At 36.2% G+C, this 15,351-nt stretch overlaps 1 protein-coding gene across 1 annotated transcript; it reads left to right on the top strand.

Moving 5' to 3' along the window:
- The first annotated feature begins 9,697 nt into the window (after nt 1-9,697).
- Nucleotides 9,698-11,032, top strand: LOC104892899 (protein SLE2). Its single transcript, XM_010678922.4, has 2 exons — nt 9,698-9,953; nt 10,529-11,032. Exons 1-2 carry the CDS (start codon nt 9,833-9,835, stop codon nt 10,660-10,662), a joined length of 255 nt encoding a protein of 84 aa, XP_010677224.2. The 5' UTR covers nt 9,698-9,832; the 3' UTR covers nt 10,663-11,032.
- The last annotated feature ends 4,319 nt before the right edge of the window (nt 11,033-15,351 follow it).

The raw sequence follows: 15,351 nt of genomic DNA on the forward strand, positions 1-15,351 counted from the left end.
GGGGTGGTGCTGTGGTTGGCGCGGGGGTGGGGGGAAGGTCGGGGGGCGCGCGATGTGGAGGGAGGGATGGAGGGGACTGCTGAAATGAACTGAGAGGGGGAGGAGGGCGGCGCGAGGGTGGGGAGGGGCTGCGGAGGGTAGGGGAGGAGGGCGGCGCGAGGGCGCAAGGGTGGGGAGAGGGGCGGCGCGAGGGTGGGGGAGGGGGCAATGGTGGGAGGGTGGGGGTGGGGGTGGGTGGTGGGGTGGTGGGTTAGGGTTAGTGTTAATGTTAGGGTTTAGTGTTAGGGTTAGGGGTAAGGGTTAGGATTAGGGTTAAGATTAGGGGATTAATTAGGGTTAAAGCAGAAAATTAGAGTTAATGACTAACGGCGGTTAACGCCGTTAGTCATTAAGGGCATTTAAGGGTACCCCGTGTATTAGTTTGAAGCTTAGGGGTACCCTGTGAATTTTGAAAACTTGGAGGGTACCAGGTGAATTTTTTGAAAACTCGGGGATACTTGGTGAAAAATCCGTTGTTTTAATTAGAACCATTAGCCTTGTGGTTATTATTACTAATTATTGCGGCGTAACAACTTTAAATTTTCGAGTTTATTTATTTTAAAATATTTTTAGAAGTATTGGAAATTCAGGGTTGTTACAGTTGGTATCAAAGCTATAGGTTACTAAGATTTTTTTAAGACGACTTTAAACAAGAATAGGTGAATAAACTTATTAAAATTGAAATGCCGTTGTGAGGAAGTGTTATGGGAAGACAAGGAATTATATTATTATGAGCTGATAATATATACTTCTCTTTTCATGTTCTTGCTTGATTTATTTATTCTTATATTATTTTATTTCCCTTCTTTTGTTAAGAATTATTCAATAAGGATGAATCATTTTTGGTTTATCTTTGTTTCTATTGTGCTTTTAAGATGATGCGTAGACACGCGCGTGGCAGAACCTCATGCTCGAATCATATGATGCGCGAGATAGCTCAATCCACTCGAGCCTTAACTGATGCTATGGAGAAACTTGATGAGGCTCAAGCTGCCGCCCTTAATACTCTTGTTACTCCTGTTGCTAGAAATATTAGTTCAAAAACTTTTGTGATTTCTAAAGCAATTGAATAGAAGAAACCTTCTTCCTTTGATGGTAAGTGTACCCCTACTAAGATGGAGAACTGGATTAGAGAATTTGACAAAATCTTTACCGCTTTTCAAGTACCTAATGAAATGAGGGTTTATGCTGCTGCCTATTATCTGGTTGAGGATGCTGATGTTTGGTGGACTCACAATAAGTTTGATCTAACTACTAAGGTGATTGTACATGAGGAAGGAGAAGAGCTCATGGAAGAAAGAGAGTTTGGTTGGACTAAGTTCAAGAAGGCAATCCATGATGGGTTCTTTCCAGCCCATATGAGGAAGAGGAAGAGGATGGAGTTTAATGATCTTGTGCAAGGAGATATGTCGGTTCATGAGTTCTATGTGAAATTTCAAGAGTTGACTCGTTTTGCTAAGGGTTAGTTCCTGATGAGCAGGAGAGAGCGTTGAAATTCGAGGAGAAGTTAGACCCTGATCTTCATTCTAGGAAGGAGCTAGTGAGTATACTACAGTGAAGGAGGTGTACACTCGTGCTTGTAATGCTAAGAGGATTGAGGAAACGAGACTAGCTGCAAAGAAGTTGAAATCCACTATATCATGGTCTACTCATGTAACACTCCGATAATTCTCTTTTCTAGAAAATACATTTATAATAAATCTTAGAGAATTACCCAGGCATTATCGCCCGTGTGATAACGTTTCGGCTTACTCAGAATTTTGCAGCGGAAAACAACTTTCTAAAACAACTTTATTAAAACTTATGAAACCAAAAACAATGTCAGAAACTAAAACACACCAACTTAAAAACTATTGTCTGAAAATAAGTTCCTCTACGAAACTTAAATGAAACTAATAATACAAGAGTCTCTCCATTCCAGATTCCCAATGAGATGCATCTGCGACCTGTAATGTCAATGTTGTCTTGACTCTTCCCCCGAAGGATCACCACAGGATCAATAGGCAAAGCCATGATCACAAACACAACAAGCACGTAATCAGCAAAGCTAGTACTACAATAGGCATAAATAATCCTAAACATGATACTACAAAAATAACTTGCAGGATAAATAATAATAAAACATATAATAATCTGCAGACAACTTTACTGAACTAGACTCTAAACTTTATTTATTTCTTTAAATGGAATAGTTATTGGACGAGTTGACTTATCTAAAATAGGAATATGGGAGCTACAACATATTCCAAATTGACCTGCGATATCGAGGAACATTTGAACTGAAAGAGGGATGGTGATCAACCCATTCCTAGAAGAACCCATGGCACGCTCACCATGTAATTCCAACCCTTGTAGTCTATAACCTATTCTCGTTTCACTTTACGTTAAATATATTTTATTACTTGTGTTGACACCAACCAAGCAAATAACACCTAACTAATAATCACACAATCATAACAGAATTTTTTTTTATCTTTGGATTAACAAGTGTTCACAACTTATCAATCAAGACTCCTTTAACTTCTTTTATACTTTACCAACTTACTTGTTGAACCTAGCCAACAATAAACTTTACCTTTATATAGGTATAACTTGTCACTTACCAAATAAGATCCACGGTTCTTATAAGATAATAATAATACTCAAGAATCCATGAAAACATGATTCAATCTAACTTACATTAATTCACTCACGAATTAATAAATGAACTTGACTTATTCTGCTTGCATCAAACTTCCATACAAACATTTATAATCATAAATATTAGTTTACATGTAGCACACAAGCAAATAACATGTAAAACAATTCCAGAAATCATATATATGAACAAATAGAGCCATATACATGATACTAATAAATAAAACATTCTTAGAGCATGCTTCTAAATCATATAGCACGTAGACAATGTACGTACCTTGTATAAACAAATCGGTAGGCCACTTTTACTCGCTAAAAGTCTCCTACTACGAAATCTCCGCCTAGAAAATAAAATAATGAAATAAATATCTCGAACTAAAAATTTACAGCAACTTTAAAACGATCAAAACCCCCTTAAACGTGTTTTAAAATCGTTTTTACGTACCAAACTTACGTTATTTTTAATCCCTAGTACTCCCTCCGTTTCCTAAAGATCTTCCCTCTTTCCGTTTAAGGGTGTTTCTAAAAGATCTTCCCACTTTTGCTTTATTCCTTATTTGGCAAAACAAATTTTCCTATTTACCCTCTCATGTCACTATCATATGGTCCACCATTACATTATTAATTCAATTTTACTCTCTTTCTCTCTCCTACTTTAACCCTTTTTATTTGTTTATTTATCTTAACCTCTTTCTCTCTCCTACTTTACTCACACCATGCCCCACACAACTTGATTTTTCTTGGTATCTGTAGGAACAGTAAGTGGGAAGATCTTTAGGAAACGGAGGGAGTATAGTACAACTATTCTAGTGATTAATAATCATTTAAAACCCTTAAAATACTTATTTTTCTGAAATTACAACATTTATAAAATTTAATAAATCTTCTGAATATATATTCAATACATATAAAATTATATACTAACCAAATCTCATGATTTATACTTTTTATATATAGTTTCGAGTAATTAAAAACCCTAAAAACTATAAAATTCATGATAAAAACTAAAAATAACTTAATATAATAAATATGAAATTTATTATAATTATATATATGATAGACGAAATTCATATTGCATAAAAAACAATAGTTTAAATTGTAAACATGCTAATTAATAATAAAATAGTATAAAAACTAGTACTTTAATGGAATCTTGAAGAGGAAGAAAGAAAAACAACCACAACAATGGAGGAAGGAAAGGGCGCCGGCAGCAATAGCAGCAGCAGGGGACCGGCGGCAACAAGTTCTTGGCTCAAACAAAGATTCGTGACGTTTCTTGTTGAACAAGAAACGTTACTTGAAGGAGAAGAAATAACTTTTGAGGAAAAACGAAGAACGACGCACAAAGGAGAAGAGAGAGAAAGAAAGTGCCGAGTGAGAGAGAAGGATCACGTGGAAAGAGGAGAGAGAAATAAAGTGTGTAAGGTAAAATTTGGGTTTATTAGGATATTTATATAGAGGCTTTACTTTTGGGCTTAGGAAAAGAGACTTTAATCAATGAAACTTTGATAACTAATGAGATGGGCTCTTTAGGACTTTAGTCATCAATTAGCTCTTTTCCTTTTTATCACTTTTGGGCTTTTGATTCCATTAAGCTTCGTTTTCAAATATACTTTTTGTAATTAAAACTCTTATTAAAACATGCTTAATTAAAACATTACAAATTTTATTAAGCTATGAAAAATATTTTTAGTTGACTTTTAAATTAGTCAACCCTTTTTTAAAAGTCAAATCATTTTCCAAACTCATTTGGATTTAAATATAACTACATAAATACTTTAATATATTTATGAAAAAATTTTAAAATTGTGGGGGATTACAACTCAGGCGGCAAAAAAGGGTGATACATCTGGTTCCACTACTTACCACAAAGGTAGAGGGGGATCAATAAAAATCGAAACATTGGGAACTGTGATTCTGGTGGTAACTATAACAAGGTAGGTTCCAGTCAGCAGTATTCTAAGGACAATCAGAACTCCACTCTTTCTTGTAGCCAGCCCCAAGGTCAGATTCAGAGGACTGATCGGATTTTCTATTGCAAACGTTGTAGTGAGTACCACCCTGGCAAGGATTGTGATGGTAATTTGGTGGAGTGCAATCACTGTGGGAGGAAGGGGCATCGTGCTTATGAATTTTTACTAACCCCAGGTCGAGGAACATGTCACTATGATCAAGTATGATCAAGTGAATGAAATAGAAGGGGAAAGGAAGAGGAAAGAGGGAAAAAAATTGGAGAAAGATGATCAAAATGAGCTAAAAAGAGTTCATAAAGTACGTTTGAAATGCACTTATCAGATTTCTTACTGTGCTTGTGTTGATGAGTTCAGAACCTGTTTTATATTGTTTGCAAATTTATTTTAACAATGAGATTGTTTTATGAACTTTATACGTTGAGATTTTGATGGTTCTCGGTATTTATATTGAAAGAGTTTATGAGGTTATTTATGAGGGTTATATTGGAAAGGAGGAAGTTCCTTATTGTTATCAAGTTTTAATTAAATTGTGGGGTTGCTGGTAAGCGGTATTCCTCGACTATGGAAGTATGTTGAGTTAACAGTGTCTGAACAGTATATTTTAGTAGTTGGGAGTATATTGATCAATACTCTTGCCATTTGTCTTCTTTCTTGGTACTTTATCAAGTTAAGGGTATGGATACTAGGGACTTTGGTGTTTACCTTATCTAGTGCGCCTAGCTAGCTCATTGAATTTTTATTACTTCCTACTCATATATTACGAAAGGTTATATTTGAAAGTTTTACAGAATAGTTCAGAAAGAAAGAAAGATTGGATTTTAGGTTGTTAGAAAGTTAATATATTATATATATAATCTGTACAACTTTTAAATGAATTTGTAAGATATTCCTATATATATATCTTACCTGCACATTGAATAGTTTTTAATATTATTAAAGTATTAAATCTTGCTCAGCCTCTGGCTGATACTATAGTATTTAATGTGCAGGGACTTGAAGATAGTTAGCTCCGGTTGGGTTAAAGAGTGCGTTGGATCTCTTTTGATTCAATAAGACTTTAAAAAGACTTTCGCTGTTATTTATTTTGACTATAAGATTTATATTGTGGTTTGTAATAAGTAATTTACATTCTATTTAGTTGGTCTGTAATAATTATCTAAAACTTATTGTTTATTGTTTTAATTAGAACCATTAGCCTTACGATTATTATTACTAAATATCGCGGCGTAACAACTTTGTATTTTCAAATTATTTATTATAAAATATTTTTAAAAGTATTGGAAATTCAGGGTTGTTACAACAATCCTCGGGGTGTTCGTGAGGCTCGGTGTTTTTTAAGACCGTATCGGTTGGTAAATTTCTTAGGTCTAAGAATTTCATTAATTCATCTTCCGACATGGTTGATTGTTCATCATCAATTTCAATTTTCTCCTCCACAACCTTTTCTTTCGACTTATTTTTCTCATGATTCTTGATATAATTACTAATGTTACGCCTACTTGGAGCCATGAATGCAAAGAAAAAGCAAGAAATTTTATGGAATTGAAGAGATTACATTGTGAGGCAGAGTGACGAGTTTCTTTGGAGAACTCTAGAGCATCCAAGTTGAAATCCAGGAGTTTCTTTTCTTTGGGGAGGGAGAAATTTTTTTTGTGTGTGTTCTTGCTTTATTGGCACGACTTTTTATACCATGCCATCATTTTTGCGTAAACGGATATATTTTGATTAACGGTGAAAAATTATCATCTTTGATTGTTATCTTTTGACATTGGAATTTTGGGTAGGGAAAATTTTAAAAAACTACCTTTTATAATCAAAAAATTTCAAAAAACTACTTTTTAAAAATTTTCTTTTAAAAAACTACCTTATATCACAAATTTGTTTCAATGTACTACCATTTTATCATAATAAGGTTTAATCACCAATGATTAAGTCATCGTAAATTGCTTTTCTTTTTTCCTCTCTCGTTTCTCTCTTCTTTTCTCGCTGCCCCGTCGGCAACAACAGCTACGGTGACTATCATTTATTGATCCCTATTAAATATAAACATAAAGTGGTAGTATATTGAAAGGAATTTGTTATATAAGGTAGTTTTTTGAAAGAAAATTTTTAAAAGGTAGTTTTTTGAAAAAAGTTAGTTATAAAAGGTAGTTTTTTGAAATTTTCCCTTTTGGGTAATATCCTTTTATTTGTCGCATGTGATTTTATGCTTTACGTCGTTAGCAAACACATGTGTTACAATTGTTTTATGACTCTGACATAATCCTCATTGCAATAATTGGGGGTAAACTAACTGTTATGACTATAATTTCAGGTTGACATTGACGCAATGAAACAAAGACGTTGACACATCCAGGCTCGACGTTGATGATGCGACTAAATCAAGGGTTAAACTACTGGTCGAAGAATAGGGAACGCGTAGCCGTTATTGCTTTCTAAGTCACCAATGAGGACTGAAGTCAAAAGAAAATGACACCAAGATAAGAATTCAGTTGAGATTGTGCGGAGATCATGCAGAGCTACCTCCAAGATCCTTGGAGGCACGTTGCAGCTAGATCGCGGCTGTGTAAGGGGTATTTAAGTGGCGAGGTAAATGAGGACAAATGATATAGACAAACTTACACATTACAGCCATCCTTTGGAGATTATTTACATTTCAAATCTTTAGCACTTTACTTACCTTCATTCAAATAAGCAATCTTTGTACCTAGATCAAATAACGTAGGTTGTATTTATTATCATTCACCCTGAGTGACGATTGCATCTAGTGGATTTGTGGACTTATATCCATCCGCAATTTTTAACCCATCTTCATTTAGGATTTTCTGTGTCAACATTCCTTTGTGTTGTTCTCCTCATAATCCCTTTTTATATTTGCATCTCATACATTGGATAAATCTAGTTGTCGTTGTCTCTAATATCGGATTTCGTTGTAAAGGTGAATCAGCATAAACTAACAGTAACAATTATTGAGATGGAGAACATGGAAGACCAATAGTTTGTTTAGAGTGGTTTGTATTGACATTTCCAATCGGCATGACTGAAGACTCTGTTTGGGGCAAAAGAAAGTCCTACAGGCCACAACCTGTTAGCCTGTGTTAGGTTGTTACCCTCCCTGATCATGTAACCCGGTGATTAGGGGTGTAAGTTCGGTTTTTGGTTTGGTTTTAGGTCAAAACCAAACCAAACCGAAATAAATTCAGTTTTGAAATTTCCAAACCAAATCCAAACCGAAATTCGACTCAATCCAAACCAAACCAAACCAAAATATGAAACCAAAAATCAAACCAAACCAAACCAAACCGGATTTTTTTTATCTTTCAAAATCCAAACCAAAACAAACCAATTTTTTTTCATATTCCAAAATCCAAACCAAACCGAAATGAAATTAAATCAAACCAAGATAAAAACCAAACCGGATTTAAACCAAACTTTCTGATAATTTGTATTTTAAGTGACAATAATTTTGTATTTTCGTAATTAATATTAAAAAAAAGAAACACAAAAAATAATAGACAAAATTCGTATGTTAAGTGACAATAATTCGGTTTTTTTGGTTTTTCAAAACCAAAACCAATCCAAACCGAAAAACCGAAAAAATAATTTTTTTGAATCCAAACCACACCGAATTTAAAAAAAAAAACCAAACCAAACCAAATTACTAATTCGGTTTGGTTTGGTTTGGTTTTCGGTTTTTAACCAAATAAATTACACCCCTACCGGTGATACCTGTTTTTTTAAGTCGGTGGTCGACTGACCGATATTAAGTATATTTGTAAGATATAATTAAAAGTTATCTTAGAAAGATAAATCACATGTAATCTGATTTCACGTTGAAAAAATAGAGAGAAATTGGCTAAAATATAAACAATCCGTCTTGCATGGACCCGGTTCACACGAAAAATAGTATGAACCAGGCCTAGGCACGTGACCGGTTAAGAAGTACTCACTTATACACTATATCAAAAATAGATACACTATATCAAAAATAGATTCACTATATGATACATAGGTATACTATATCAAAAATAGATACACTATATCATAACTACGTACACTATATCATAACTAGGTACACTATATCCTATAGGAACACTATATCATAACTAGGTACACTATATCCTATAGGAAAATATTTACTTAAACGCATTACAAAAACATACACTATATCAAAAATAGATACACTATATCAAAAATAGATATACTATATTATACATAGGTACACTATATCATTTTAACATACACTATATCATTTTAAATATACTATATCATTTTAAGATACACTATATCATTTTAACATATACTATATCATTTTAACATACACTATATCATTTTAACATACACTATATCATTAACATACACTATCCTAAACTAACGTGATATGGATCGGGCGGGTGCACACTAATTAGTCTGCACCGGATTCATATTAGTTTTTTTAAAATATAAATTTGATGGATTACGCCTTCTATAACCAATTAGTGAAACCTGTCAAACTTGTATGTGATCCTCTACAAAATACTACCTCTGTTTTTATTTAGTTGCAACAATTTATACTTTTAGGTGCTTTTTATTAGTTGCAACATTTCCCATTTTATGAAAGCTTTTAGGATAATTTGACTATATTACCCTTTCTTCACCTACTCTCCCCATTTAATTACAATACTAGTAGCAGGGGCAAGTGGGTCAATTATACTCTCTTTTCTTATTTCTTAAAGTTTGTGCAAAAAGGTGAATGTTGCAACTAAATAAAAACAGAGCTAGTATTGTGCAATATTTTTTTACGAAAAAGAGTTTAGCCCGATATTTTAACAAGTTAAAATAAGCCTACATAAAATTTGACATTTTGTGTTCAACATTAATAGTATGGCGTGTCAATAAGTTCTCATTCGGTGACACAGGTGTCATTGTGACAAGGTAGTATACCCTAATACTTATTTATTCACCTTGCATGACGAGGATTAAAGCGACAACGCAGCATCTCGTCTTCATGTTGTACTTATTTCTTTCTCATCTCTTTAGTGTAGTACGTTAGAGATCTGAGTGCATATATAGTATATACACTGATACACACATCTACATACATATATATATAGCAAAAGTAGAAGGAATCATAATAAGAAATTAATTAGGAGTATCAAGTTTAAAAAACTACTAAAAAAGGAAAGCTAAAAAGAAGAGAGAAAATGGCGACTAGATCACAACAAAAAAAAGAAGAGATGGATGAAAAAGCAAGGCAAGGAGAGACAGTTGTTCCTGGAGGTACCGGTGGAAAGAGCGTTGAAGCCCAACAACACCTTGCTGAAGGTCCTCTTTTCTTTCCTTCATGTTACTTTTTTTTGTATATCAGGGCCTTCTTCAAGATTTTGGAGCTTCGATTTTAACATGAAAATTGGGCCTTAATATATAGAAAATAAAGATGAAAGTGAGAGTTTTAAAGATGAAAAGTTGAAAATTTAAAGATAAAACATTGATAATTTTATTAAGGGTGGGAAATAAGGGTGATTTTTTCAAATATGAATTAAAATTTTTAAATTAATATACTTTGAGCTTTTATAATTTAGGAGTTCTGTGTTAATGGGTTCTTTGCACACTCTTATCTGTTCGTTTAATACCTATATTATTTTGAACACTTTTTAAATTAGTTTTTAAGTTCGTGCTATTGGGTAATTAAATTTTTTACTATTAATATTTTGACGTGAAGTAATAACATCAAGTATCATTTGGTTTAATACTAAAGATATTAGTATATATCCTTGTTGCTTAACTATATCAGCACTTAATACCTATTTTCTTCACTATTCTAGAATGTATTTAATATCCCTAATATGATACGTGCCTTTATATGTACTTCATGCAAGTAATATGTGAATAAAGTACAGGAAGGAGCAAAGGAGGGCAAACAAGAAAAGAACAGCTAGGCACTGAAGGGTACAAGGAGATGGGCCGCAAAGGAGGGCGTTCCACCGGAGAAAAACTAGATGAAGGAGTTGATGTCGATGAGTCTACCGACTGAGCCGGCCACCCTAATTTGCATTGCATGTAGCCCATGGCCCATAAGGATCTAGTAGCTGGTTTAGTTGTTTATAGGGTTTTGAATTTTTTTTTTTTTTTTTTTTTTTTTTTTTTTTTTTTTGAGGAAGGCTTTTAAAGTTTTAGGTGTGTTTATTCATCACTCATAACCGTAAGAATTAAGATCATATGTAAATATGCAACGTGGTAAGTATATATAGCCCAAGAAATAATACACCATAGTATATATATGTCTTATATATGATGTAATGGAGCTCTTGTATTTGGGTTCCGTACCACTTTGTTTTTGAATTGTTTGTTTTGTAGGGTATACTTTGGTAATGAAGTTCTGCATGTACTTGTTTATTTCTTTACTTTTTCACGTGTTTTTGGTTTTGTTTATTTATTTCTTGACTTTTTCACATTCTTCGACATGGCGGCAGGGGCGGGGTAAACATAGCGGGGGTCTTATACGCTTTTTTAAAATTGGGTTTTTCATATTTAGTTCATAAAAGATATTAGATTTTCAATTTTAAAAAAAAACTCTCAACATATCAAATAATTATAAATTAAATAGAGAAGAGAGTAGTCATTAATGGGGAATTGATAAAATTTTATTGGAAAATTGTTAAAAAAAAAAAATAAAGGAGTATGAGTAGAAATTAGTGAGAGAGAGTTAGAAGGATAGAGAAGAGAGTAGTCATTAATGGGGAATTGGGAATTTGAAGCAGCCAAAGAAAAATCCACACGTGATAGTTTATTAATGTGAGTAGGTGATGAGTTAGCAGTCATAATTAAAACAGTAAAAAGTAAAAAAAAAAAAAAATTACTTCTAAGTAGAATTGAATCCGTGTCTCTTTGTCCTATTCCTTACTACTTTACCACTGATGCAAATGTTTTTTTTTTGTTTTTCTTTCAAATATTTAATACATATAATATATTTCGAGGATTCTCTATTTTTGGAACTTTATTCCGTCGCCTATACAGCATGGGTCAAGACCCGCCCCTGTAGAGAAGAAGAATGATGATGTTGCTTATTTTAAAAAGTTTTGCTCATTTAAGAAGTTTTGCTAATTTTAGATAATAATTTCTCACAATAAGCAAACAACTAAAACAAGTAAAATGAGTATACAACATAAAATGAACAAAAATTTATTAACATGAGCAAAAAACTTAAATTTAGCAAAAATTGTAAAATGAAAAAAAGTTTCTTGAAATGAGTAAAAACGTAAAATGAGCAAAAAAAACATAAATATACAAAAAATTAAAAAATGAGCAAAAATTTCTTAAAATGAGCAAAAAATATGTAAAATGAACAAAAGTTTCTTAAAATGAGCAAAAACGTATAATGAGCAAAAATTATAAAATGAACAAAAATTTGTAAAATGAGCAAGAATTTGTGAAATGAGCAAAGATTTGTAAAATGAGCAAAAATTTCAAAAATGAGTAAGTTTTCATCTTGTCACAAAGATTTGTAAAATGAGCAAAAATTTGAAAAATGAGCAAGTTTTCAGTTTTCATCTTAACATTGGTTTTCAGCGGATCCTACCTCGCTTTCTCTCTCTCTCTCTCTCTCTCTGTGTGTGTGTGTGTGTGTGTGTGTGTGTGTGTGTGTGTGTGTTGTGTGTTGTGTGTTGTGTGTGTGCGCGCGCGCGCGTGTGCGTGTGTGTGTTTCGGGTAAAAACTTGCAAGATAAGGGATGGATTGAGATCAAGAGTCGAGACGATGACCGGCTACTCGAGGAATGACTTGAGACCTGCAAAAACAAGAGTTAGACTATCCCGGGGGTGTATCTGGGATCGCCCCTCCGACGATCAAGTCAGTTGATTGGTTTAATTGGTAAGTTTGAAGTGTTTTGTCTAGAATTCATTACCTCAATAAATGGGGATTTAATCCCTATTTATAGACGTTGTAATATGTGAAAACACCCTACCAGGCTGGCGCAAGATCCGGGACTGGTGGAACCCACTGGGGGCTTGCCAAGCTGGCATAGAGTTTGAGAACATATGGGGCCCACTAAGGGTTTATTGGGCTCAAACATTATCCCCACGCAAAATATGTGGGAGAAGGCTTCCTTGGTGCCACGTGTTTTGCGGAATATCGAATTTTACCTTAGAGAGGCGTCTTGTTCAGTTATAATATATCTCCAAGGACTTCAGACCTCGAGAGCCTGATGAGGCATCCCTCGAGATTGCCTGGGGGCTGATGAGCCCTAGGTAATTCGAGGGATGTTGAGACCTTGCTCGAGGTTACTCGAACGCTAATGAGCCTCAAGTAACTCGAGGGGTGCTCAAACTTCGCTCGAGATTACTCCGGACTTAACGAGCCCCAAGTAACTCGAGGGGCGCTAAGACCTTTCTCGTGATCACTAAGAAGCCAATGAGCCCCAAGTTACTCGAGGGGTGCTAAGACCTCGCTCGAGATTTCTCAGGGGCTAATGAGCCCCAAGTAACTCGTGGGGTGCTAAGACCTCGCTCGAGATTACTCAAGGGCTAATGAGGCCCAAGTAACTCGAGGTGTCTTGACGCCGTAGCACTTAACGGGAGTCCATCTCAGTAGTTGTGGTGACTATAGGGTATCCTACACTCGATCTGGGTGAGTTGCCTAAGTGTAGATCTTTGGATTTAGCCACGTCCAATCAGTCTGATGAGCCGATATGGGTTGGATGGCGACCAAGGGAAGACGCTCCGGTTAGGGGCGGCTCTTCGGTGTTCGCGCTACGCCTGGTCCCTGGGATCAGCTGAATTCAGTCAACTTCGGTGAGCCTGGGTGGACTAACTTGGATAGCTGGTGAACTTGAGCCTGCTGGAAGGCTCAGTTCAAACACTTTTTCGAGAGCTTTTTGAGCCCGTCGGATGTCAACCATCATTTCAGGTGGTCCCATAAAATGAGGAGAAAGTACTTCTTTTTATTTCATTTACATTTTAATTCTCTCGGGATTTTCCGTTCCGCAAAAATATCATCTCGATATCCCTCAGAGGTCGACAGTCGTTCTTCGAATCGGGAGAGGATCTTGAGGACCTTCCAACCAAGGTACGACTCGCTCTCTTTGCTTCTTTACTTAGTTTTATAATGGATCCTTCTGGATGGAGCCCCCTGTTGACGAATACTGGGGGGATCATTGTCTAGGTCGGGGACCCCTCCTCCTCTACTTAAACCAGTGTTCGATGGGGTTTTAATAAACAGGGTTCCTGTGGTGTCCATGGCATTCGACTGTTCTGATCGATCTTAGGTGCTCGATGCCCTACCGTGCTCGAGCGACGATATTTTTGTTCTTTCTGATGGGGAAGGAGTTAAACAAACCCCCATACATTGTCACCATTGTTCGATCCCGGACCATTAGAAGTTACTTAGATGATCTTCACGATAGTCAGGTAGTCTGGATAATGAAGGGGAGCAGTGAGGATCACTCCCTTTGGCCGAGCACAAGTGGTAGGGAAGAAGAAGATCAATCCCAACCGAGAGGCATAGCACATTTCCATGTTCGTTGTCCCTTCATGCAGTTTCTGGGGGACAACCTCCGCTTCCTTGAGAGCTCGTACTGGATTAAAGATCCGTACGCTTTGGGGGACAACCTCCGCCTCGAGCTAGGTTTGGGATTCCCTCTGCACCCTTTCATAGTCGAGGTACTCCAGTCATATGGCCTCGCTCATGCCTAATAGTGTAGGCTCCATGGCGGGCTTTCTTGCTACTTGCACTATGATGGACGTGGAGCTCTCCTTAGCATTGTGGCGGAACATGATGAAGCTTGTAGTCATGTCTGCAACTTCGAATGGAGAGGAATGGTGGAGTTTCCAGGTCCTCTTTCCTTACAAGGTTGTGGGGAACATGCCCTCGACCAACAACATTTCCGAACCGAGTTTGTCTATGTTTATCGGGCCAAATGATGGGATTTTCCTATCACTCCTTTGCTCGAAGGACTAAACTTGGCTTTGAACAGATCCGTGCCTCGAATGACCGAGGATGAGGCAAGGGCGGCCATGTATTGTCAGACGATCACTTTGATCATCAATGGTGATCGAAAGCAGATCCCTCAATATTGGAACCCTAATGCAGATGATCTAAGTGACAAGCACTTTCTGTCGGCAATGGGGCTGAGCCCCTCCTATCCCCAAGGTAAGGATTTTATTGTTAGGTATTCGATCGGCTTCTTTTAGTTTGATTACTAACTCTATTTATTTTGCTGCAGTCATTGCTCGTCAAGAACTATGCGAGGAGATGCAGAAGCGTCTAACAGCCAACCAACAGGTGCAAGACCAAATTCGACAGAAGTTCTCAAGGGAAGACACTCGAGTTCCTCGATCCCCTAAGGTAATACTTTCTACTTTGATTTTTCTTATCTTCTTTATTTTGATTACTGATCCTCTTACTTGCACGATCCTTCGAAAAGGCCTAAAACTTGACCCCCATTGCCTCAGCTATCATTACTCCTCAAGGGGGCGGAGACAGGAGGAAGATTGTTGTGGTTGCGGCTCCTCGACCCAAGGGGGGACCATCCAAGCTTCGAGAGACTGGGAGGTATCCCCTCTTCGAGGGGGGGATTCTCCAATCTGCAAGAAGAGGAGGACTTCGGACTCGGAACCCGCCTTGAAACCCTTCACGGAGCTGTCCGGGATGCAGAAGGCTAGTTGCTTCGATTCAACGGTGAAGCGTTTCCTTACCAGGTCGGACATCGAGGTCATCTGAGACCTGA

Source organism: Beta vulgaris, chromosome 5 (assembly GCF_026745355.1).
Source record: "Beta vulgaris subsp. vulgaris cultivar EL10 chromosome 5, EL10.2, whole genome shotgun sequence".
NCBI lineage: Eukaryota > Viridiplantae > Streptophyta > Magnoliopsida > Caryophyllales > Amaranthaceae > Beta > Beta vulgaris.